Genomic DNA, 26,902 nt, shown 5'->3' on the forward strand with positions numbered 1-26,902 from the left:
ACTTTTTAAGATAACCATATACACAGCAACTGTGCATTAACATATCATTGCTGTTGGAACAAAACCTTGTATCTTCAAAATGATCATTTTACATGAGAAGGGAAAAAACATGCTTTACTTTATGTGGAAGACCGATGTCTTAACTCCACATGTATGACTAGTGTCTCAAAGAGCTCTGTGATTGACTCAGGCTCAGAGTTTAGTGCTGATAATCAGAGGTTTACAGCTAACTACACATAAAAAATGGCTCAAAATGCAGTCACACACATACAACTGAGGCTAAACACTAGCCATGCTGTCAGTGCCTGTGTCTGTGATGAGAGATTTGGGAGGGGTGGGAAAAAATCCAAAAAAGGTGACAAAAGCAGTCCCTAACACACATTTTAACAAATAAACAACAATAACTATGACAAATATTATTATAAAATTAAGAATTTTTAGCTTTGTCTTTTGGTTTACATTGATTTTGAGTATTAAAAGTATCTCATATTAAATATGTAACTCAATTTGTATTTAAAAATAAAGCCTGTCTGGCTGTGTATCAGAGTTTTTGCCCTCAGCAAGGATCCAAGAGGAGAGAAAATCAATAAAATAAAGTTTGCTTTACTCCAATTGTCAGTTTTACTCATAATAACTAATAGAAGGAATCAACATCAAAATACTTGCACTTTCAGCTCACGAACACTCCAGGCTAACAATTTCTGAAAAGGTATCTGAGGTGCAACTTGTTTTCAAGATTAAAAAATTACAAAATTTAGCAGGTACTAGGTAAATTTTTGACCAGAAATGACCCAAATTCATTAAGATACCACATTTCTGGTAGCATTTACATGTCAAACAATTTTGGCACATTGTAAAAGTCAACTAGCATTTTCGAATTCTGTAAAAAAGTTAGAAACAACTAAAATAGAGACATGAGATTTTGTTCCGACAACAACCATAAGCTGAAAATTTTTATTTTTATAAATAGTTAGCTGCAAAGGTTGCGTTTACTTGTTTTCAATGTAATGTGGCCAGGTGTGTCCAACGGTCATATACAACTGTAGATATTATCATAAAAACGTTACTTTCTGCTCTCACCAGAGTGACAAGGGCTGGCGTGGGTTTCCGGTGGTAGTAATCACAAGTGCAAAGTTTGAGGTTGAGAAGCAAGGCGTAGTAAGACACCAAGTAAAGTCCATCAGCATTCATCAAAGCCTGACAACTCAGATTGTCACTGCCCTGAAAGCCAGGAGAGCAGATACCCCCTGCAGAATAAGAGACCCACAAAAATTATTTAAAAAATAAAAACACAAGCTAGAAGGAGTGGACAAGGCAATATTTAAGCAGTAGAACCCAAGAGGGAGTATGTTATTGCGAAATAACATCACGGCCGTGATTTGGTTGTCGTAGATCATCACAGCAGCCATGGTCAACACATGACCTCGAGTGTTCTACTGCTTTAATACAACAGTTAAATACAACAGAGTAACGTGCTCCGCCCACTTGCTGCACAGCCGGCAGTTCGTTCTCCAGCTCCTTACACTAAATTCCCAAACTGTCATCACCACTGAGCAGCTTTTCAGTTGGCAGCTGTTACAGAAGAACAGCTAAACAACCTGGAATCAGCCAGAAATTAACCCGATACCATTCACCAAACATGTCGTCTGATCTTCAGAGTCTGACCAAATCGGACTGAACCATAAAACTGCCACAATATCAAGTTCAGCTCAGTTTTTTGCAGATCAGTATTAATGTTGTTTTGTTCCAACCAGTCTGTAAAGCATCTTACAGCCCATTTAGTTTGGCGATTGGTATTGGGTTCATTTCTGGCTGATTCCAGGTTGTTTAGCTGTTCATTTGTCACAGCTGCCAATTAAAGGATTCAAGATTCAAGAGTTTTATTGTCATGTGCACAGCAGAACAGGCAGTTGCACTGTACAATGAAATTTTTACTTTGCTGTTCCTCCTTTTCACCAAATATAATCTTAAGAAATAAAAAAAAAATAAGAATAACTCTAAAATCAGTAGTAAAAAAGTAAAAGTACAAGTAAAAATGTACAGTATGTGCAAAGTTGAAATAAACTTAAAGTTACACGTGCATATGTGCAAATATGTAGAGCAGCTGTTCATAAAGTGCATCAAGTAACAGATGTAAACAGATGTAAACAATAGTGTTCTGTGCAAGGAATAGATGTATACAGTATTGTTCTAACAGCAGCAGTACAGTGTAGGTAAGGTGCTGTTGTTGAGTGCAAGGTTAAATCAGTTCAGATTGGGAGGAAGAGTAGTAAGTGAGGTATTCACCAGCCTAATGGCCTGTGAATAGAAACTGTTGGTCAGTCTTGTTGTCCTGGACTTCACACTCCTGTAACGTCTGCCTGAAGGTAGGAGTGTGAAGAGTCTGTGCTGGGGGTGTGTACTGTCCCTAAGATGTTTTGTGCCCTCCTGATAACCCTGGCGTGATAAATGTCCTGTAGTGAGGGGAAGGCTGTTCCTGAGATGGACTGGGCAGTTTTGATCACACGCTGGAGAGCCTTCCTGTCCTGAGCAGTGCAGTTTCCATACCAGACCATGATGGAGCTGGTAAGAACACTCTCGATCGTGCTCCTGTAGAAGGTGTTGAGAATTTTGGCTGACATGCTAAGTCATTCTAATTCTAAGAAAGTACAGTCGCTGCTGGGACTTTCTGATGATGAGGTGTGTGTTGTGAGATCCTCACTGATGTGGATGCCGAAGAATTTGAAGGATTTCACCCTCTCCACCTCTGTCTCACCTAGGGGTGTGTGCAGCTCCAACTTCCTCCTTGGATCAACAATCATTTCCTTGGTCTTGTCTGCATTCAAGAAAAGATTGCTGTCATGACACTAGGCCACCAGCTCAGCCACCTCCTTCCTGTACACGGTCTCGTCCCCACCAGTGATCAGTCCAACGACTGCAGTATCATCAGCAAACTTGATGATGCTGGTGTTGTTCTGGGAGGCCATTTCAGTATGCAAACTGAAGAGGGTCTATAGTGTTTGGAATGGTCTCTTGGATGTGAGTCATGACTATTCTCTCGAAGCAATTCATCACAATTGGGGTGAGTGCAACAGGAGATAGTCATTTAGGCTGGTCACAATACTTTTCTTTGGGAGGGGTACGATGGTGGTTGACTTGAAGCAGGATGGCACAAAAGCTTGCGTGAGGGACAGATTGAATATGTCCTCAAACACATCAGCCAGGTCTGATGAGCAAACTCTGAGAGCATGCCCAGTGATGTTGTCTGGGCTGGCTGCTCTCCGTGGGTTTATTCTCTTCAAGGTCCTGCACACATCCACTGATGTCAGAGTGAGTGATGTGTTTCGTGTGCCCATAGTGTCTCTCGGTCGGCCAGGGTTGAGGGCCTCAAAGCAAGCATAAAACTCACTTAGCTCATCAGGTAGTGTGGTGTGGCTGGTTGTGACCGCCCTGCTCATCTGTTGATAGTGGGTGATGTGTTGTAGTCCTTGCCACATGTGCCGGGAGTCCGTGGTGGTGTAGTAGCCCTCTAGCTTCAGCCTATACTGTCTCTTGGCCTCTCTGATAGATCTACGCAGGTCATATCTGGACCTTTTGTAATCTTCAGTGTTGCCTGAGAGAAAAGCAGCATGGCGGGCATGTAGCACAGACCGAGCTTCACCGTTTATCCAGGGTTTCTGGTTGGGGTATTTTCTGCAGCGCCTTGTAGGGACAACGCTTTCAATGCAACTGCTGATGTAGCTCGTTACCCCAGAAGCATAGTCTCTCTAGATCAACAGTACAGTCCTCTCTCATAGCAGCAGTTCTGAACAGATTCCAGTCTGTACTGTCAAAGCAGTGCTGAAGCACTAAGTCAGTTTTTTCATTCCAAACTTTGACAGTTTTACTCACTGGAAGTGCTTGCTTGAGAAGTTGTCTGTATGCTGGGTAGAGGAACATGGAGATGTGGTCGGACTATCCGAAGTGTGGCCGAGGCACGGCCCTGTAGGCCCCCCTCACGTTGCTGTAAACTTGGTAGAGTATGTTACTCTCCCTCGTCGGAAAGCTCACGTGCTGATGGTACTTGGGGTTGACAGTCCTCAGGTTCCAGTGATTGAAGTCACCGGCAACAGTGAACACGCCATCCGGGTGCGCGGTCTCTTGTTTACTGATGGCGTCATGCAGCAGCCCTAGCGCCGTGGCCGAGTTCACACGTGGCGGGATGTAAGTAGCCAGAATGTACACAGAGCTGAACTCTCTAGGCAGATAAAAGGCTCTGCACTTCATCATCAGCAGTCAGCTGAACAATGTTTTTCAACAGTCTTTACGTCCGTAGACCACCTGTTGTTCATGTAGATGCAGACACCGCCGTCTTTGTTCTTCCCCGACGCTGCCGTGCGGTCCCTGCGGTGGATGGAGTATGTTTCCAACTGGATCGCCAAGTCTGGCGTGCTGTCCGAGAGCCAAGTTTCTGTGAGGATAAGAGCACAGCACTCTCTGATCTCACGCTGAGTTGTTATTCTGGTCCTCAGCTCATCCAGCTTGTTTTCGAGGGAGTGAACATTAGCTAGCAGCAGGCTAGGTAGCAGTGGCCGTGTAGCCCTAGCCTTTAGCCTAGCATGTAGTCCACCTCTCTTGCCCCGCTTCCGCTTTGGCCACTCTGTTCGTCGGCTGCGCCACTTCATTCCAAGACAGTACAGTTGGCCTCGTTCAGTCCGGATGGGCAGGGTGGCCCCATTTCCTCCCATCACTCAGGACGATGCAAGTCAGTGCAGGCGTCTGTTAGCTGACATAACAGATTTGGCAGTTGGCACTTTCTTCAGAGCGCGTTCAGCTGTCCAATGATGTTGTATTAGTGGCAGTTCGAAAATAGGCGCCTCACAGGTCTCGGAGGAAGCCTGTTCTAGCCTCCGTCCTCCTAGCATTGATAGTATTGTGCGATTGGGGTAGTCCTGACTGGTAGGTGGGATTGGAAACAACTGAATTGGGACGAAAAATTGGGGGCAAAATCCAAAAAAAAAAAAAAAAAATACCATTTATTTTAAAAGAAACACTGGAGGAGCAGGTGTCTACAAACTTTCAGACATATAGTGTATTATGTTACTTGTGAACAAGCTTACAAAGAAAAAAAAAAAAAAAACAACACAAGCCTTTCCTAGGTAAAAGATCTGATCAGCACTAGCCCAACTTCAGAAAAGGATCAGTTGTGCTTTTTTGACGTACCTGCTTGCAAGCCAGTGCAGAAGGTGGAAGAGAAGTTCTGGAGGGAGACTTCGACATCGGCAGAGTTATGTAGGGCCAGCAGACGCGGAAGCAGGGCGGCCAGGGACTGGACGAAAAGCCGTGCGCTCTGCTGGTCCGCCTCCTGGTTCTTCAGCAGCTTGAGTGAGAGCGCAGCCGTCCGCAGAGAGCGGTGGCCTGGGCAGTCGCGCGGTGTCTGCTCCTCGTCGGCCAGCGAGCAGTTGTCCGAGCCCATGTCCGAGACGTCGGAGCGTCCAGAGTCCTTCTCGGCAGCCATGGAGTACTGATCGCAAGAGTCAAACTCTGTGCGCGACAGCTCTTGCTCATCCATGCTGAAGTTGCTCTCACTGTAGCGCGAGCCATGCGAACGTGCCCGGGACTCCACCGACAGGAAGTTGGTGATGTCCGGGTAGGCCAGGCCATGGCTGCGCTGCACCACGTCAGGAGGGGCAGCACTGGGGGGTGGAGCCTCGTGGCCACCGCTTTCCCTCGCACACGATGGCAGGTCTGGAGCGGCCGCTCCTCTGCCAGAAGAGGGCGAAGTCAACCGTGGCTCCTCCCCACATTCCTCTGGAGTGGTCTGGCTCAGCTCCCCCGCCATCGTTGTTTGTCCTGTCTCTGTGGTGACACTGATGCTAATATCAGGGCTGCGCTCTGGAATGCCCGGCTCCCATGGTGCATTCTCAGAGGACAGCACGCGCCGCTGCCAGCGGAAGTCAGCCTCGTTCAACTCCACAGACTCCCGCGCAGACTCCACCCCTTCCTTCAAATCATCCAGTCGCCTCAGCAGAAGCTGCGCCTGGTCGGGCTGCAGGCCGCGCCCCTGGCTGAGCTCATCCAGAGCACCCAGTAAGGCACAGGCACAGGAAACAGAGGAGTAGCAGGCCTCAATACCGCCCTTCACACAAGCCTCCGTCATGCCATCCATCACTCTGTGAAAACAAAACATTAGGCACAAAGAGATAAGGACATTTTTTGGCCAGTACTGTTTTTAGGTGGCTAAAACTTACAATAACCAATAATCTTGGCCTGTCCTTTTATATTTTATAAGGGTATTCATTAAATGGTGCTGACTGACAGAACTGTCAGCTCTTAAGTATCACACTTCTTAAAACTCAAATAAACAGAGGTCATCAACAAAAACTTAGTCTTAAATAATTGGAGGCAGAGCTGCTGAGAATGCTTTGCATTTTTAGTTATTTTTCTTATCGCTGTTCTCGAAAGAAAACCTTGTATGTCCATTTTTGTTCCTTTTTCAGTTGTTGACATACTTTGAAAATACCCATTGCTCTTTACATTGTTGTTCATGTTCATAATGATTGGACCAAAAGAAACAGCCCAAAATGACTTGGAAAAAAGTTCTGGTTCCATTGACTTACATTAACAGTAAAGTAGGTTTCCTTCTCCTGTAAAGTTACCATTTTGGAGATACGAGGTTTTCTTCAAACAAGAGTGATATTCCTTATTAGTTCTCTGTATTGTGGCATGTTATTCTCATGCTAAAGGTGAGGTTTGGATGCACTGTGTATGTTTCTATATTACTTACCACCTAGAATTACTTACAGTTTAAGGAGGTCGAGATGAGACTTTCTTTTGGAGAACGATCTCTTCCTGGTCTCATGCTCGAGGACACACGGACCAGCCAGGTCAAACAAACGCTGTGGGCTCCCAAGGATCTGGGCAGCAGACAATGGAAATTAGCTGGTCATAATTGTGGTTGTTAAAGGGGAACGCCATAATTTTTTCAAAATTTCTGCAAAATTTTATTCAGAGTGGTTTAATGTTCAGTAGTCATTCTCTTGGTTATTTCACTTTGTGTAAATGCTGGTTACTTTATATCTCTTCCTTCAGCCTTCAATTCAGAGAAATGAGGTGGCTTTGCGAAAATGTAGCTGGATAGATTTTAGAATAATTATGCAGACTTTAGCTCTAGATTTAGCTGTAGGGCAGAGGTCTTTCATTAAAATTCAATAAGGTCCATTTAAAGAAGTTTCCTCAAGCAAAGGTCCAGAACATCACACTGTCTGACTTGCATCATGATTCAGTGCCTTTACTGTTTATTGAAGTAGCCGAGTAGGTATATCAACATCTTATACAGTTGACAACTGAATGTCAAATCAAATAAAGAACAATTCAATTATATTTCAATAATATTTATGGCCAGTTTTCTCTTTTTAGAGCTGACATGTGAAAAAACTTCCCCCTGACTCAATTTCTTCTCTGACTGCTATTTCTCGCCTCGTCCCTCCCATGTGTGTTCGTCACTTACTCGAGTCTCAGTGCTCATCATAATGCACAGATCTGATTGGCTGAATAGCATCACGTGTGAGTCTCCCGGCCGCTACACTGGTACCGTAATGACTAGAAATGATACACCGATTAAAACAGGACCACCCTGTCGAAATGAAATAATTCTCTATAGTTTATCTGTTTAAGGTTCAGGTCCACATTGGACAGTGTCTGGATCTGGACTTGGATCGCAGTCCACCTATTAGTGACCACTACAGGGCAAGGGGGACGCATTCCTGGGCCTGGAGATCTACCTGGCTGTAATATCCAGTTCCCTCTGAAAGCCTTTATCACCTACATCAGTTGTGATAGATCATGGTTGGAGCTAAACTCTGCTGGCAGGCAGATCTCCAGGACCAGAACTGGGCACCCCTGTTACAGGGTATGACTTGGTGTGTGATCATTTTCATTGCAAGAAATAATGATGAAGAATTTCATTAGTTGTTGTAGTTAATTTAATGTTCCTGTTTTTCCTCTTTATTTCTAGCAATTCTAATTTTTCAATTTTCACTATTACACGTATAACTTCAGGGTCCATTTCTCCTTTAGTCCTGAATTGATAACTCTTTTTATTTCTATCCACTGGCTTTGTTTTCATATTTAAGAGCTGGTTTTCACCTTTAAAACACCTTTAATAACGTCTTAATTAAAACATTATCAATAAGCCTCTAACTCTGGGTGATGTCAGGAATCCATAGGAGTGTTTCTGAATTTTGTCTGAAGTCTAAAGGGTTAAAGGAGACATAGACGTGGTCTGTGTGGGTTTTGCGGCTGTATTTTATGGAAAGGGGAGCAGTTGGGGGTTAGGCATCTTGCTCAAGGGCACTTCAGTCACGTACTGTCAGCTCAGGGGATCAAAATGGCGACCTTCCAAGGCTGGTATCCTGACCTCCAGCCCATGACTGCCCCCAGATTTTAGACTCCAAATGAACTTTCTACTGATAAACTTTGCCCTAAATGCTCTTCAGATGCTCTCGGAACCTTTATTCATGTTTTCTGCTCTCCAGTGAAGGACCCAACAATTTACTTGCTTGCTACTCTTTTGGAAGCAGACCTGCCATTATATCCAGCTTTGTTTCTGCTCAGACACATTCTAATACTTAACTTGAAACCCAGTCAAAGGACATAGTAAAGGCTTCTCAGACAGCTGTGAAGAAGGCAATTTATAAATTTCATGCACTAAAGATCTACATTCTTGCTTTATTTTATGGATGTCATGGTACTAAAGCGGCCACTGTCAGACTGAATCAAGCAAAAGCTGAGGACTGTGGTATCTTGGTCTGTGACAAAAAATGGCCTTGTTTAACTAAATTTGTTATAACCCATAAGACCCGGCAATTGGCGGTAGGTCACTTCTAGCCTTCATAACCTCAGAACGTTTTAAGATACAAACATGATCCCCATATCAGGACATTCAGCAGCCACTAACTAGCAAGCAATTCATCAAGCTGTGATGTCAGAATCAGTGAGTAATTCAGCTCGGAAAATAAGCTAAAATCCTGATAATATTGCTCCACTGTTTGGCCTTCATATTCCAACAACGGGTTAAAGCAGGATTCAGAAAACAGATCACTCATCAACTCTGACCCACCATCCAGAGTGATGTCATCCACCTGTGATCATCAATCAGCCAGAGATCCAGCTCCAAAATCACCCAAAATCCTCTCGCTACTCTCTGCTTTGAGCCTTATTACAAACAATGGGCTTTCAGTTTACATTGATTTTGAGTTTTAAAAATATCTGATATTAAATATGCAACTCTATTTGTAATTAAAAATAAAGCCTGTCTTGCTGTGTATTAGAGTTTTAGCAGTCAGCGTGAAGCCAAGAGGACAGAAAATCAATAAAAAAAAAAAAACATGGCTACCTTATGCTAGTTGGTTATTTTTACTTATAATAACCAACAGAATGAATCACCATCAAAATTATTGCACTTTCAGCACACAGACACTCCGGAACAACAATTTCTGAAAAGATAACTACAAACTGCACTTGTTTTCTCTATAATTAAAAAATACTAAATTTTGCAGGCGCTAGGTGAATTTTTGATCATAATGTCCCAAATTCATAAAGATATCAAATTTCTGGTAGCATTTACATGTCAAACAATTGCATATCTGAGCAGCCCAGGGTCTCCTGAAATTAATAACATATGGCATGTGTGACTGTCACAAGTAACACTTTATAACTGCAATTGTAATTGACTCAAAAAATACTAAAGAAATTAGTGTTAAATAAGAGTTTGTCTTTGTGTACATCTGTTCATTTGTTGGATTGTTTGTTTCTGCACAAAAAATGTTTTTAAAAAATGTTTTGTGAAAAAAAAAAAGAAAGGACATTTGGACATTTGAATGTGTCCTGGCATCTGAAGCAAGTGGAAAACAGAGTTTATTCAATTCAATTAAAATTTTTTGCCAAGTCATTCATTTAGGACCCAGTTTCCCAGACAAGGATTAAGTCTAGTCCTGCACTAGGTACTAATGGTGAATCACTATTCAAAAATCCTTTAAGTCTAAGTTTACGCTTAATCTAGGTCTGTGAAACAAGGCCTTAAATGACAGAAAGGTCTAAGTATCACCTCCTTCATGATCTTGATAGCCTCCACTCTGTGCTGTGGGGGTGGGTAGAGCAAGATGCGGTGGTATAGAGACTGCAGCACAGGCTTCATGGACTCCACACAGCCTACCAGCCGGACCAGCTCCGCTGCGATGTAGCAGATGGTGCGGACCACCGGTCCGATCATGGCAGGGGCACTAGAGGAGCAGCCAGATCCCCGGCCCTGGTCAGTCACCCCTGCACCACAAGCAGAGTCTGACTCTTGGGATGCCCCTCCATGAGCAGAGGTGATTGTTTTATCATTGACAGGGTTCCCCATGATCACCACCAGAGTTGGACACAGCTGTTTCCTGTAGGGTGGCAGTCAGAATTTCCATATGTCAAAAATGCGGAGTAAATATAGACACATAACATCTAAGATTCTGTTTAGGTTAAAAGGTTTAGGGTCAGAACAAAAATCGGAGATTAATAAGCGATGATACATTGTCTATTTAAAAGGACGGCAACTGCCTGTGATTTTGTGTATTTAATCCCTTATACCACATATAATATAATGCATGCACATCAGGAGGCCTTCAGGGAGACCTCTGGTGCCCTACCCAGAATATGAACATTCACAGGCCAGAAAGTTCACGTGCAATGGAACACACAACGTCAGCCTCACATGGTACCATGAGGCGCAGTGGCTTCCTACACTACAACTGAATTTATAGGAGTTAGATGTAGTATGGAAACATTGTTAGAGGACCCATGTACACTTTTTTGCATGTTATTCTTTTATCTTGCAGCTCTCTTATTAAATTTGTACTCATCTACATGCCAACAGCCCAAATTATTTTTTACACCCATTTTCCAACTTTATCCCTTCAAACTAAACAGTACTTTAAGAGCAAAACGAGCTCTGTTCTGAACGGCTGTCTCTACTGTGCCTAAAAGCATTCTAAAAGCAGGAAGAGACAAAACACTTCTTATAACACAAAAAGCAACCAATTGAAACATATTCGCCCATTTAAACGTACAAAATTATGTTAGGTTATGAGCTTTAGCATGAGAACAAATCAGAAATTAATAACAGACAGGAAATTATCTATTCAGAAATATTGCAACTGCATGTGATATGATTTAAAGGACTTCATGTTGTTGAAAAATGTGAGTAAGATGTAGTATGTAAACACTTAGAAGATCATTATCTTGTATTTAATTTTTTTTTCTCTTGTGGTTCTAAAATGGACTCAAAATTACCTATCAGACAACAACACACAGCCCTGAGTAATTACAAATCAGATTTTCTGACTATATCCAAACGAGTACCACAAGGTTCAATTTTGGGCCCAGTTTTACTTCATTATATATATACATATATATATATATATATATATATACATATATATATATATATATATATATATATATATACACATACATACATATACACACACACATATAAATATAAAATACAGTACACTTCTTATAGCACAAAAACCAACACATTTGCATATATTTTCCCATTTAGCTTACAGTAATTTAGCCCTGCTCATTCACACTGAAGTCACAAGGAGTGTTTGAACCTGCTTTCTGTATGAGGCACAACACAGGCCAGCCAATCAGAACGTTCAGAACAGAGCTTATTTACATACATCAGTCTTAAAGGCACAGTAACAAAAGCTGCCTGTTTAATTCTAAAAGATAAAGAGAGGTTGAAGATGGTTATGTTAGGATAAATTATTGCTGCTTTGGTTCCATAAAAGCACACAAATATTATCAACACAATGGAAAAAAAAGATAAAAGATAAAACACAAGAAAATTGTAGGATATGGGCCTTTTAAACTGTCACAGCATGTTCCTGACTTGCAGATGTGCCTATAAAATGAATTTTTACAGAGTGGTTTGCATCACAAAATAATCACTGGCATGAAATTGAGGTTAAAACAATATCTCAAGCGACAGCTTACCAGACGAGGTCGGTGAAGTTACGGTGCAGGTGCATTGTGGGAGGGCAGCTGCTGAGCATAGACAGAATGCACTCCAGATACAGCAGCTGCAGCAGCTGATTCTCACTGTTTGAAAAAAACATACACATTATAATGTGGTTTACCTCCTGCTCTCAAAGCCAGATCACAGACAGAAACAGAGAGAGTGAAAACATGATGCCTCGAGGCAAAAACCTGCCCCAGACTCGCAGTTAGCACTTATCACATTTCATTAAGAACACATTTAAAAAAATATTTGAGGATAACAACTTTGTTCCAGTGGGTGAGCCATGGACTGAAACAATTTCAGCTCACATAACAGGGCCAATCAGCTCTCACTTACCTTGAAACTGACTCTAGTTTTTCGCAGAACACAGTGAGGACAGTTACCACGTCCTCATACAGCGCAGCAGTGGTGGGAGAGATGTCTGTATACACACAATAAACACATGCATAAACTCTGGAAATCCAAAACATCCAAGATGGCCCAAGAATGTCACATAAGTAGAAGCATTCTGTAAAGATGAGTGAGTGAATCAAGGGGGTGAATAAAAAAAATATCTCCTAGCTGGCAAAGGAGGTGTTACTAAGTAAGAACTTAGTAAGGTTTCCAAACATTTGCACATACCACAAGTACCTTTTTATTTGATATAATTTTCTATCATCAAGCATAGAGTAAGTCTGCATTAACATTTGCAAATATAGTAAACTGCAGAGCTTCAAAAAGTAATGTAATTTGGCACATGCATATAAGGTATATGGCTGAAACAGCATAAAAATACACATATATATACACACACACACACACACACACACACACACACATATATATATATATATATATATATATATATATATATATATATATATACACACGTATACACATACATACGTATACATATATACATACATATACACACACACACATTTTATATATATATATAGAGAGAGAGAGAGAGAGAGAGACATATACACAAAATAACGATAACGATGAGCTGTATAGAGTTCTAAAGTACCTTTTCGCTGGGATGTAGGCACAGAAATCTCCACTCCATCTGCCCCCTACAAGCATATAAAAGAACACTTAAAGAAACGTCTTTCAGCATCCCGCATTAGCTCACCTGGCGCTCTTAGTGGCCTTAAGGCTCTTTCACATATACCACATTTCATATGTGAATTTAATGGTCAATAAAGTGTGAACGCAAGCCAGAGTCAAAATCCAGGTAAGACTGGTTTGACAGTTTACTTCCAAGAGAATTCATGTAAAGTTATAAAACACTCAAGAGAAGACAAAAAGGCTTCGACAAAAATCCGATACGTATCCGATATATGGCAATGCGACTCAGTCTGAACAGCCAGATCAAAATATGTGCGACTTCAATCCATCAATCCATCTCAACATTCTTCATAATTTCACATTGCTGAAGCCTCATAAACATCTGCGCTGATGTTTCTGTAACAAAAATTATTAGAGACTCATCCAAAAGCCTTCGTGTTTGAAGAGACTTCAAAGAACAAAAGTCTAACAAGACAAGTAACTTGCTTTTTCAAGACAACAATTTTGTTATTTTGATATAACAAGATAAGTGTGTTATTTCAAAATAACTGTTTTCTTGAGATCACAAGTTAATTAACTCATTATCTTAATAACTTTTGTTACCTCGAGATAAAATAACAAGTTACCCGTTAAGATGACAATTTTGTTATCTTGAGATAACAAGATCATTAACTATTAAACCCAAACTAAGATATTAAAAACAATCGACAGTAATCTATAAGTAAACTCCTTTACCTTTTCATGTGTTATTAGCTGGCTTTGTCAAACCATCTTAAAGTTCATTCGCAAACTTTCTCTCCTCGTTTCTGACTAAAAACTTTGCTTGAACCTTTTATTCTCTGAGGTATATTTTGGTTTGTCCATGTGAATTTACACGACCAAATCCTAAGGCAAATTATTCAGTAATATAATTTAACTGCGTGAAATTACTTTCTTTTTTTTCCCCTCATATTAACATAAAATGTTATATTTACAATTTACTGCTAAAAACCAAAAATCTCAGACGTTCTTTGTGTTATTTTATAAAAATTATTTATACAGAGCAGATCACTGAAGAGACGCCATCTGTTTATAGTTTATAGCCCAGATTTGTGGAAAAATGGCTCAACTTTCAATAGAAAAGCTTCATTTATTATAAGGGTTTCAAATGACATCACCATCTATCTGACTGGAAAGAAGAGTTACAGCCTCATACAACTCCCACCTTCTGAATGTAGCTTATGAAATATGAAATTTATGAAGAATATGATGAAGTGTGCTTTGGAACCACAAGTGGTTGTTAAAGAGTTAAAGAGGTTAAATTTTTCACCACAACATTTTTTTTTTTTACTATCGCTCTCCCCCGCGACCCTGACGGAGAAGCGGCTTAGAAAATGGATGGATGGATGGACTATCGCTCTCAGACTTTTGGGCCCCACTGTATGAGTGTGTGTTTGTGAATCCAGGCGTGCTGACGAGTGACTCACCAAGCCCTCCTGCCTGTGAAGCTGAAGAGTGAGGTCTCCAAGTATCTGACTGAGTGTGGCCCTCACTGCGGTGTTGATGCTGCGCTGATGACAACTCGATATGTACGTCTCGACACACACCTGCAGATCACACACACACACACACACACACACACACACACACACACACACTTCAACAAAACCTACATCAAGCACAGGAAGAGTCAAAGGAGCTCAGGGTATGTCTTAGACAGTGAATCACCATTATAACAGAATCATATATGGCCAAAAGTATGTGGACACCTCACCTAATTACCGATTTCAGGTATTTAAGCCACACGTATTGCTTATAGGTGCACACTTAAAAATGATGGTTCTTCAAGGGTTCTTTAGTAAAGTAAACCATCCTATATAGAACCATCAACACTCAAAGAACCCTTCGCATGATTTTTTGCATCATGAAAATGTTCTTCAAATTGATGGAGAATGCGCTATAGATAGTTCTATACAGAACCTTTTTGAAAATTTTTCTATATAGCACTAAAAAAACCCTTTCGGGTGCTATATAGAACCTTTTTCAAAAGGTTTACATAGAGAACTATCTACATCACAATGTTCATCAATCTGAAGAACCCTTTCACAATAAAAAGAACGCTTTAATCATGCAAAGGGTTCTTTGAGTGCTCATAGTTCTATATAGAACCATTATCTTTCCATGATTAAAGGGTTATTTGTATTGTGAAAGGGTTCTTCAGATTGATGGAGAATGCGCTATAGATAATTCTATACGGAACCTTTTTGAAAAATATTCTATATTGCACTAAAAAGGGTTCGTCTGTTGTGACAAGCTTGATAGTGTAACAACAGAAAAACTGCTTTTGAATTCCACTTGTATTCGCGATCTTATCTTGTTCTTTCCGTCATTATCCATAGCTCATGACCACAGGTGAGGGTCGGGATGTAGACCGACCGGTAAACAGAGAGCTTCGCCTTAGCTCCCTTCAAAGCTCCCTCTTCACCACTACAGTCCGGTACAGTGACTACATTGGCTGCAGGCTGGGACAGGCGGCAGCAGTAATCTCACAATCCCTCTTCCCATCACTTGTGAACAAGACACTTAAACCCCTCCCACCTGAGGCAAGTCCTTTCCCCTTACCTGGAGTGGGCATGCCATCCTTTTCCGAGCTAAAACCATGCACTCAGATTTGGAGGTGCTGATTCGCATACCAACCGCTTCACACTCAGCTGCAAACCTCTCCAGTGAGCACTAGAGGCATCCATGTGATTCAGCCAAAAGAACAACATCATCTGCAAATAGCAGAGACACCACCCTCTGGTCTCCACACGTAATGCCCTCCTGACCCCGGCTACACCCTGACACTCTGTCCATGGATATCACGAACAAGAGTGGAGACAGGATACAACCCTGGTGGAGTCTGACTTAATGCTGAGTGTATGAACACAGCTCTCACTCCGGGAGTACAGAGATTGAATGGCCTGGAATAGTAGCCCCAGCACCCCATACTCCCAGAGGACTTCCCACAAGATATCTCAGGGAAAACCCTCCCATGAGAGGGTGAAAAGCTGGTCCATTGTTCCACGGCTGGGACAGAACCCGCATTGTTCCTCCTCAGTCTGAGGTTCAACTATCGGTCAAAGTCTCCTTTCCAGCACCTTGGCATAGACTTTCCCAGGGAGACTGAGCAGTGTGATACCCTGAGAGTTGGCACACACCCTCCACCCTTTTCAAAAATAGGGGGTCTGTCAGTCCAAGGGTACTGTTCCCGAGGTCCATGCAATATTGCAGAGGTGTGTTAGCCACAACAGCCCCACAATATCCAGAGCCTTAAGCATCTCTGGATCTCATCCAACCCCGGTGCCTTACCACTGAGGAGCTTGCCAACTACCTCAGTGACCTCCACCAGGGAAATGGAACCTGACACACCAGAAGCCTCTGGCCCTGACTACTGTGATGGAGGCATGTCTCCCGGATTAAGGAGTTCCTCAAAGTGCTCCTTTGGAGCACTCAGAGTTTCTCCACCCTTACCGAATACAGCTTTTGCACAGCCACTCCGACTGCTCCTGAGTCACCGGACAGTTGTCCAGAACCTCCATGAGGCCGAACAAAAGTCTTCCCCTATTATCTAGTGAAGTTAAAATGTGTTGCATGTGACTTTTTAATTTATGTAACAGTCAAGATATACAGGAATCATGTTGCAGACAACACACTACATAACTAGTTACAAGAACATTTCACTAGCCACGTTTATATGCAATCTGATTTGAAGTCCATTAATCTAACTAATAGCTTAATTGGAATAGTCTAGTCTGATTGAGGCCACTCAGAATACAGTTTCTATCTGATTGATCAAGGTGGGATAATCCTGTAAATAATCCATTAAGTAGAAGAATAATATTCTTGTAAACGCCTGTATCTGATTACATTCCCTATCAGAAAGTTTAAGTCCATTCTGTTTGTGCGTCGTGTCATAGTGAGAGTTTATACCATTCAACATGGCGGAATACAAACTGGTCTGAAGAGGAGACGAAGTTCATGCTCTGATCTTTAAAAGATGGCAATGGGACACACGTCCAGCTTATGTGTCTCAGAACACATCTTCCTCTTGGCCTTCTTTAATAAGGACATGTGAAGGACATTTTCCTGAGTCTGACATCATTTTAAAGTCATCAAAAACACAAGCACTGCTCACTGCTGCTCACCTCACTCTGACTGGACTCACGTGATGCTGGTTGTAATGGTAATGTCTACACTGAGTGGTTCTCTATTCACGTGCGTAAATTTGGATTGGATTACTTGTAGTGAGCATGTGAACAGAGATTTTCCATCAGATTGTTGAGTATAGTGAGAATAAACGCCATAGTCTTAATCTAAAATCAGAATTTATTCAATCAGATTGGCAAAGATCTTTGCATGTAAACACAACCAGTCTCTCAAAATAAACTAATTCAGGTGGATTTCCTTGCTGGAATGAATACCTGCTGAAAGCTCAACATAAGATTATTATGGCGATCACCATAGTTAAAGCAAAATGAAAACAGTCAGGGAAATTATTTATTGATTAAGCAATTCAGGCATGAGCTGATCGTACTCAGACCTCCACTCTGACTTCAAGCCAAGCAGTGCTTTATACCATAAAGAATAGTTAGTGTCAAACTCCTTAAAGCTCCTTCTAAAGGAGTGAAAGGTTCTGTCGATGAGGCACTAAGCAATGCATAAAGCAGAGTTGTGACAGAGGGCTGGTTTCCAGACAAGGATTTAGCCTAGTCCTGAACTACACAGGATTTGGAATGGCGATTTTCCAATGAAAAGAATATATAGTCAATGACTACACTCTTTACAATGATGGCCCTTCAAGGTTTCTTTAGTCAAGAAAATGGTTCTATATAGAACCAGGAACACTCAAAGAATCTTTTGCATGATTAAATTGTTCTTTGCATCATGAAATGGTTCTTCAGATTGATGGTGTATGTGCTGTATACACTTCTCTATATAACCTTTTTGAAGAGCGTTCTATATAGCACCAAAAAGTGTTCTGCTGTTGATGATAACAAGCTTGTTACAATAGAAGAACCTTTTTGGTGCCATACACAACCATCTCCAGCACATTTTCCATCAATCTGAAGAACGCTTTCATTATGCAAAGAGCTTTTATATCAAGCAAATGCTTCTTAGAGGTTCTACGCAGAACTATTTTCTTTACTAAAGAACTCTTGAAGCACCAATTTTTCTCATACTGTTCATCTCTATTCATTCTTTCTGAAACACTGAAGCTCCTGTGTCTAAGCTCCCCCCTCTCAAAGAGCCTTTTCTCTTACAAACATAAAATTATGAACACTGAAAATGCACATAATAGGTCCCATTTAAACTTGAAGTGTTCATGGTTCTATATCGAACCATTTTTTAATTAAAAAAAAAAAAACCCTGAAGAACCATCCAGAATCGTCCACAGATACCAGGAAGTACGACAGGTACTCCGATAACTATGACCAATATCACAAGTGTTCAAATGCGCCAGTAGATGGAACAACGTATCGGTGTTGTGGGTTGACAAGCAGCAAAATTTTGTAATGCCAGTATTCTGTGAGAATGTAATAGGAGTAATTGATATACTAGTTGGAATTCTTCCTATGGTATTCATTTCTTTGGTATTCCACAAATAAGCCAGTTGACAAACTGTAGTTACAAAACACATCAACTGGAGGCCCTTACCTGAATGTCTGAACCAGCCTTCTTCCAGTATTCACTCAAAAAATGACTTGACTTGAGCTGCTGCATGCTTAAGTGCTAACTCCAAAAGACCAGCTGGTCCTTTATGTTCAGATTAGAGAATAGCAAAAAATGGACTACTTCAGATAAAGCAGACTAAACAGCGGGAGGCAATCGAGGGTCTGCTGTGTTTTCATTTGGCACTTGGCTGAAACATCCATGACACTCAGCTAAACAGGATAACTTTAGCACGTTTGTACATCGCAATATCTGTGCTCAATTGTGGCTTACCAGTATAACGGTTCTGACAAAACCCATACCTGCCTAAGGATTTTAACATGTATTCCAGATGAACCAGTACTTCTACCTCAGTCTGTCAGCTGTTTGATTAAAAAACAAACAATGTGGCCCCCAACACAATGAGTGCATTCACATAATAATATGATAACTGCAGAAAATCAGATTTTGTCAGTAATCTGATCAATATGTTGACATATAATCACATTCTGCACATGCACAGACTGAGAAATTGGAAAGAAATCAGAGTAAGAGTTTACATGCACTGAGAAATCTGATTACTGATTTCTAGATCAGACTATGGCGTTTAGATGAGCATTTGAATAATCAGATAACTGCAGAAATCCGATTATGATCGGATTATTGAGTGCACATAAACACACTCACTCCTACAGCAGTTAATCAGCAGAAAAAGTCTAAAATGGAAAACTCCTCACTCCCCAATTAAGTCACTGACGTGGCATATCATCAATACTGTCTGCACCTGCTCCCTGTGTTCCCTCTCACCCTCCACCACTTTGATTACGTCATGGAAACAGGAGCTCGGACGTGGCATCTGACGTCAGTATACTCAGTCACTGCATTACCAAGTGGCACAAATGGATTGGAAAAAACATTGACAGTAATTTGCTTTCAAGGAAGATTTAAAAAAAATATATATATATATAAAAAATGAGGGGGGTGGTGTTAGTCAAGGCTTTGTTCTCAGGTTCTCATCTGACTGGATACTGAGTCACATGAAAGCGTCAGAGGAAAAAGGAAGCGGACAGGGAGGGAGGGAGGGGGGGAGAGAGAGAGAGAGAGAGAGAGAGAGAGAGAGAGAGAGAGAGAGAGAGAGAGAGAGAGAGAGAGAGAGAGAGAGAGAGAGATATGACAGCCATTCTGTGTGAGCTCCTGATGACACCACCCCTCCAGCTGAAGCGTCTAGCTGTGTTTGCATACCGCGGTATCTGCTTATTTGTGGCATCTCAGTATAACGGGTCTCATTAAACTCACACCTGAGAAAGAATTTCATTGTATCGCACACTCTTTGCCAGGTGTACAGTTTTCAACCTGATATTCTTGTTTTGAGCTGCACTGTGCATTGTGTTGGGACTGTCAAGAGGCTGTTAAAATATTTGCCTCATATTGTCGACACCATACTAAATACAGCCCCATTTCCAAAAGACAACAAATCAAATGTTAAAACTGAGAAATTTTATTGCTTTTTGAAAAATATTTGCCAATTATGAATTTGATACCAACAAGATGTTCCAAACCAGCCATTAGGGGTGTACTTTGTGTACTTCTGGTGCCGGTCCCAAGCCCGGATAAATGGTGAGGGTTGCGTCAGGAAGGGCATCCAGCGTAAAACTTGTGCCAAAACTATCATGCGGATCACAAATATGATTGCCATACCGGATCGGTCGAGGCCCGGGTTAACAACGACCGCCTCCGGTGCTGTTGATCGGCAGGGTGCCGGTGGAAATTGGACTACTGTAGGTCGAAGACCATCAAAGAGGAGAGGAGGAAGGCGGGTTAGAAGGCGGCGAGAGAGAAAGAAAGGCAGGAGTGTGGAGGTTAGAGTAGGGACTCTGAACATAGGGACAATGACTGGTAAAGGCAGAGAGCTTGCAGACATGATGGAGAGAAGGAAGGTAGATATTCTGTCTGTCCAGGAGACCAGATGGAAAGGAAGCAAGGCCAGGAACATTGGAGGTGGATTCAAACTGTTCTATCATGGTGTAGAGAGGAAGAGAAATGGAGTAGGGATAATCCTAAAGGAACAGCTTGTGAAAAGTGTTCTGGATGTAAAGAGAGTGTCAGACAGGATCATGAGCCTGAAGTTGGAGGTTGATGGTGTAGTTTTGAATGTGGTCAGTTCATATGCACCACAGGTTGGTTGTCAGTTAGAGGAGAAAGAGGAATTTTGGAGTAAGATGGATGAAGTGGTAGATGGTGTCCCTAGAGAGAAGAGATTAATGATTGGTGCAGATTTCAATGTTGGTGAAGGGAACAGAGGGGATGAAGACGTGCTGGGTATGTATGGTGTGAAAGACAGAAATGCGGAAGGTCAGATGGTTGTAGATTTTGCAAAGAGAATGGAAATGGCTGTGGTGAACACATATTTTCAGAAGAGGGAAGAACACAGGGTGACATACAAGAGTGGAGGGAGGTGCACACAGGTGGATTATATCCTTAGCAGGAGATGCCACCTAAAGGAGATTGGAGATTGTAAAGTGGTGCCAGGGGAAAGTGTAGCAAGGCAGCATAGGGTGGTTGTCTGTAGAATGAGATTGGAAACAAAGAAGAGGAAGAGAGTGAAGACAGAGCCAAAGATAAGATGGTGGAAGCTGAAGGAGGAGGATGGTTGCAGGCAGTTCAGGGAAAAATTGCAACAGGCCCTTGGGGGCAGTGAGGAGCTACCTGAGGACTGGGAAACTACAGCTAAGGTGGTGAGAGAAACTGGCAAAAATGTGTTGGGTGTTTCGTCTGGTCAGAGGAAAGAAGACAAAGAAAGTTGGTGATGGAATGAGGAAGTCCAGGAGAGTATTCAGAAAAAGAAGGCAGCTAAGAAAAAGTGGGATAACCAGAGAGATGAAGGAAGTAGGCAGGAGTACTGTGAGGCTAGTCGCATAGCGAAAAGAATGGTGGCAAAGGCAAAGGCTCAGGCCTATGATGAGCTGTATGAGAGGCTGGACAGTAAAGAAGGAGTAAAGGACTTGTATCGTTTGGCGAAACAGAGAGATAGAGCTGAAAAGGATGTACAGCAGGTTAGGCTGATAAAGGATATAGAGGGAAATGTACTAGTGAGTGAACAGAGAGTGTTGAGTAGATGGAAGGAGTACTTTGAAGAACTAATGAATGAGGAAAACAAGAGAGAGGAGGACAACAGGGGGAGAGATAGTGGATCAGGAAGTGCAGAGAATTAGTAAGGTGGAAGTGAGGGCAGCTTTAAAAAGGATGAAGAATGGAAAGGCAGAAGGTCCAGATGACATACCTGTGGAGGTATGGAGATGTTTATGAGAGAAGGCAGTGGACTTTTTAACCAGGTTGTTTAACAAAATCCTGGAGAGTGAGAGGATGCCTGATGAGTGGAGAAGTGTACTGGTCCCCATTTTTAAGAACAAGGGTGATGTGCAGAGCTGCAGTAACTACAGAGGTATAAAGTTGATGAGCCACACCATGAAGGTATGTAAAAGAGTTGTTGAAGCAAGGCTAAGGCAAGAGGTTCAGATCAGTCAGCAGCAGTTTGGTTTCATGCCCAGAAAGAGTACCACAGATGCAATTTTTGCATTGAGAGTGTTGGTAGAGAAGTGCAGAGAAGGTCAGAAGGAGCTACACTGTGTCTTTGTGGATCTAGAGAAGGCATATGATAGGGTGCCAAGACAGGAACTGTGGTACTGTATGAGGAAGGATCAAATATCTTGGGTCAACCATCCAGAGCAATGGACAGTGTAGAAAAGAGGTGAAGAAGAGGGTGCAGGCAGGATGGAGTGGGTGGAGACGGATGTCAGGGCTGATGTGTGACAGAAGGATAGCAGCAAGAGTGAAAGGGAAGGTTTACAAGACAGTAGTGCGTCCTGCTATGATGTATGGTTTGGAGACTGTGGCTCTGTCTAAAAGACAGGAGGCTGAGCTGGAGGTGGCAGAGATGAAGATGCTGAGATTTTCGTTGGGAGTGACAAGGATGGACAAGATTAGAAATGAGCAGATCAGAGGGACAGTGAAGGTGGAGCAGTTTGGAGATAAAGCCAGAGAGGCCAGGTTGAGATGGTTTGGACATGTGTTGAGGAGGAATAGTGGATATATTGGTCAAAGAATTTTGGAGATGGAGCTGCCGGGTAGAAGGAGAAGAGGTAGACCTCAGAGAAGGTTTATGGATGTAGTGAACGTGGACATGGAGATGGTTGGTGTAAAAGTAGAGGAGGCAGTGGATAGGGCAAGATGGAGGCAGATGATCCGCTGTGGCGACCCCTAAAGGGAGCAGCCGAAAGAAGAAGAAGAAGAAGAAGAAGAAGAAGAAGAAGATACCAACAAGACGTTCCAAATAAGTTGGCACGGGGGCCTATTTACTGCTGTGTACATTCTCTTCCTTTAACAGCACTCTGTAAGCGTTTGGGAACTGAGGAGACACTGCTGTACTTTTGAAAGTGAAATGTTTTACATTTTTTGTTTGATAGAGGATTTCAGCGGCTCATCAGTTCAGAGGCTCATTTGTCATATTTTTCATTTCAAAATGCAGCAAATGTTATCAGTGGGTAACTGGTCTGGACTGTAGGCAAGTCAGTTTAGCTCACAGACTCTTTTAATACGTAGCAAAGCTGCTGTCATACATGCAGAATGTGGTTTGACATAGTCTTGCTGAAAGGACTTCCCCGAAAAAGACGTCATCTGGATGGCAGCATATGTTGCCAAAACATGAATATATCTTTTAGCATTAATGGTGCCTTCACAACTTTTTGGAACAGGTTGTTGGCATCAAATTCAAAATGCAAATCATTTTTCAAAAAACAATAACATTTCTCAGTTTCAACATTTGAGATGTTATCTTTGTACTATTTTCCATTAAATACACCTTTTCAATTATTTGCACATCATTGCATTTTGTTTTTATTTACATTTTGCAAAGTGTCCCAACTTTTTTGAAAATAGGGTTGTACTATATAAACTTTGTACACCAACAGCGATGATATTTAGTATATGCAGTATGCAGATTGTGACACATAGGCAAAGTTTGGCTATGTTAGCAAAAAAGGTAAATAAGGTCTGGGAGGGAGAAGAGACACAATAAAACATAAATAAACAAGGAGACAGAAAAAAGTCAGATAAAAAGTCTTCCTCTCTGCTAACTGCTGGATTTTATTTACTCTATTAGTTTGTCTGTTGTCAGAATATTGATTAGCACATTAGAAGTAATTTGAGTCAATACAGCATTTGTATCACGTTACCTAGCTACTACAAATTACCTGCAAAGTAGTAAATAAACCCTTTTTTTTCAATTACAGCTACTTTCAAAAAAGTAATAAATATTTAAAATAAATGTTTTATGTTGGCTGGCCTACAGAAGATGCAGTGAATCAACAATAATTTGTTTTATCATGGTTTTGTGTTATGCAGGTCAGGAGAAACAGTACAAAATTCTGTACTGAACTTGAAGGATTTAAAGGTTCATTCCACCAATTTTTGGTGTTTATAGAATTCAGTAGTTAAGAATGTAAACAAAGACAGTCAGAGTGGTTTCATTGGAAACTGACTGTTATAGAAAAACATGCAGTCAGAATCGTTCACAGTGGTGATAGGAACCACAGAAAGTTATTACATGAAACTGTTGTGAATTCACTGCCTGATGCCTGAGACACTGTTTTACAATAGTTTTGAGAGGCTTTTGGTCGAAAACCTATAAATGTACATTGTATAGGTAGATGCACAAATGACTGGGAGGCATAATAGTCCCCAAATCTTATTTGTTCAGTTTTATCACCATTTTATCATCATCAGCACTCCACATAAAAAACTCAGACGACAGTTGGAGAAGTGTTGGCCCTATAATCAGGAGATCGCGAGTTTGTTCCCTGGTGATCCTACAGCCCTCTACATTCAGGAGACAGTTGTCCTCACTCTCTCTGGGTAGGATGAGATTAAGTGACCCTTATTAGACCCACAATGGGGAAATTTCACCTCCGCATTTAACCCATCCGTGCAGTGAAACACCACATACACACTAGTGAACACACCTACTAGGGGGCCCTATCTGCAGTGCCTGGGGATCAGTTGGGGGTTAGGTGTCTTGGTCAAGGGCACCTCAGTCATGTACTGTGATCTTAGGGGATCAAGCCGGCGACCTTCCGGTCACAAGGCTGGTTCCTAGACTGCCCCAAACTAGATATGTTTTAGCAGAGGATGGTTTCGATTCATCGACATATGGGTTATGGGCCCAGCACGCTTCCACTGCGCCACTCTACTAGCACTACAACCCAGATGGGACTCAAACCCACAATCCGTGGCTTAGGAGGCCAGTGCCTTATCCATTATCATGTGATTGGGGGTGTACTAACTAGTGGCTGGAACTGTAAATTTGAGAGAAAACTAGGGAGAAAATTGGGGAGACAGTTGAGGGGGGGTAGTAAATAAAATGGCTATATTTGTGCTTATAGTTGGGCGCTGGTTCCTATCACCACCACTATAAAGAAACAGAATTTCACGTTAAACCACCAGTAAACTGTGTCTGTGGCTGTGTCGTTTACCGGTCAGTCTACATCCCGACCCTCACCTATGGTCATGAGCTGTGGATAGTGACCAAAAGAACAAGATCACGAATACAAACGGCGGAAATGAGCTTTCTCCTCAGGGTGGTGGGCTACACTCTACTTGATAGGGTGAGGAGCTCGGTCATTCAGGAGGAGCTCAAAGTAAAGCTACTACTCCTCCGCATTAAGAGGAGCCAGTTGAGGTGGTTCGTGCATCTGATCCGGATACCCCTGGACGCCTCCTGCTGGGGGTGTACCAGGCACGGCCTATTGGGACAAGACCCCGAGGTCGTCCTAGGACTCGCTGGAGGGATTATATCTCCAAGTTGGCCTGGGAGCAGCTTGGGGTCCCCGGGAATGAGCTGGAGGAAGTTGCGGGGGACAGGGTCATCTGGGATTCTCTGCTCTCTCAACTGCTACCCCGACTCCATCTGGACTAAGCGGTTAACGATGATGATTATGATGATGACAACATTAAACCACTCTGAATGACTCTGCTTATACCTCAGTGACTGAATTACTGAGAAACTTTGCAAAAACTGGTTGAATTTCCTCTTTAACTGTTCATTTTCATTTTAAAAAAAATGGAAAAAGTAAAAAAAAATTCAACAAAAAAAAATACAATCCACCAAAGACAGAATGCAGGAAGCGATAAGGACATATTGGATGCTTGCTGAACTCCTCTCCAACACCTGCCCCAGACCAACCCTACCTGTCCAGTCCAGTTTCTCCTCAGTCAAAATCTGAAATCTGGCCATCCTAAACACTAGTTAAATAAAAGTACATTATTTGTCAGGTTTTGCCCTCTGAGTTATGAGTTATGCAAAGGCCTTACCTCCGCAATCCTCAAGATGTTCTTGCCATTGATCTCAAAGGTGGAGGAATAGGTGATGCAGAGCAAGACCTGGGACAGCAACAGAAGAACAGTGAGTGATCTTTTGAGGAATGTCCATCATGTTTTACAATGACAAAAGACAAAGCAAAAGCACAATCCTTTGACTAAACCATCAAAATATCTGAGTGTGTTTACATGCGCTCAGTAATCTGGTCATGACTCATTTAGACCCGGAGCTTCCCCCATTATCTGATTACTCACGTGCATGTAACACGTTACATTACTGACAAAATCAGATTTGTTACAGTTATCAGATTATTAAGTGCATGTAAGCGCATTCAGTGTTTCCCCACATAGAGATCTGTGTACCCAGGTATGCAGTCGGCCATCCGTGTACATTTCAGCTCATTTTTAATTGCGTTGCATTTATTTATTATCAAAAAATGAGCTTTGTCTCCAACTCAGCTACTACATAAATGTAGTTCAGGTCAGGGAGGCAGAAGAGACACAATAAAACAAATAAACAAGGAGACAGGTCAGATATTCGTCCTCTCTGCTGGACTTTATTTACTCTATTAGTTTGGCTGTTGTCAGAATATTGGTTAGCACATTAGAAGTAATTTGAATCAATACAGCATTTGTATCATGTTAACTAGCTACTACAAATGACCTCCAAAGCAGTCCTGATTGAAATGAGCTTTCTCTTAGAAAGAATGTCTCATTTTCTGCAGCCATTAGGGGGCAGTTGTGGGCTGGAAGTTAGAGAACCAGCCTTGAGCAAGACACCTAACCCCC

The 26,902-nt window shown here is 41.9% G+C and overlaps 1 protein-coding gene across 3 annotated transcripts in view; it reads right to left on the bottom strand.

Annotated features, from left to right (window-relative positions):
- Positions 1 to 26,902, bottom strand: part of arfgef3 (ARFGEF family member 3) — an 82,983-nt gene that overhangs the window by 44,497 nt on the left and 11,584 nt on the right. For all 3 annotated transcript variants that reach the window (XM_017694153.2, XM_017694154.2, XM_017694152.2), the window contains exons 5-13: positions 26,108 to 26,176; positions 14,539 to 14,658; positions 13,032 to 13,077; positions 12,359 to 12,443; positions 11,998 to 12,102; positions 10,067 to 10,394; positions 6,763 to 6,875; positions 5,182 to 6,131; positions 1,081 to 1,247 (exon numbers count right to left, since the gene is read on the bottom strand). In XM_017694153.2, the coding sequence (XP_017549642.1) occupies positions 1,081 to 1,247; positions 5,182 to 6,131; positions 6,763 to 6,875; positions 10,067 to 10,394; positions 11,998 to 12,102; positions 12,359 to 12,443; positions 13,032 to 13,077; positions 14,539 to 14,658; positions 26,108 to 26,176 (1,983 nt within the window). The remainder of the gene's footprint in view (positions 1 to 1,080; positions 1,248 to 5,181; positions 6,132 to 6,762; positions 6,876 to 10,066; positions 10,395 to 11,997; positions 12,103 to 12,358; positions 12,444 to 13,031; positions 13,078 to 14,538; positions 14,659 to 26,107; positions 26,177 to 26,902) is intronic.

This window comes from Pygocentrus nattereri, chromosome 5, assembly GCF_015220715.1.
Source record: "Pygocentrus nattereri isolate fPygNat1 chromosome 5, fPygNat1.pri, whole genome shotgun sequence".
Classification (NCBI taxonomy): domain Eukaryota; kingdom Metazoa; phylum Chordata; class Actinopteri; order Characiformes; family Serrasalmidae; genus Pygocentrus; species Pygocentrus nattereri.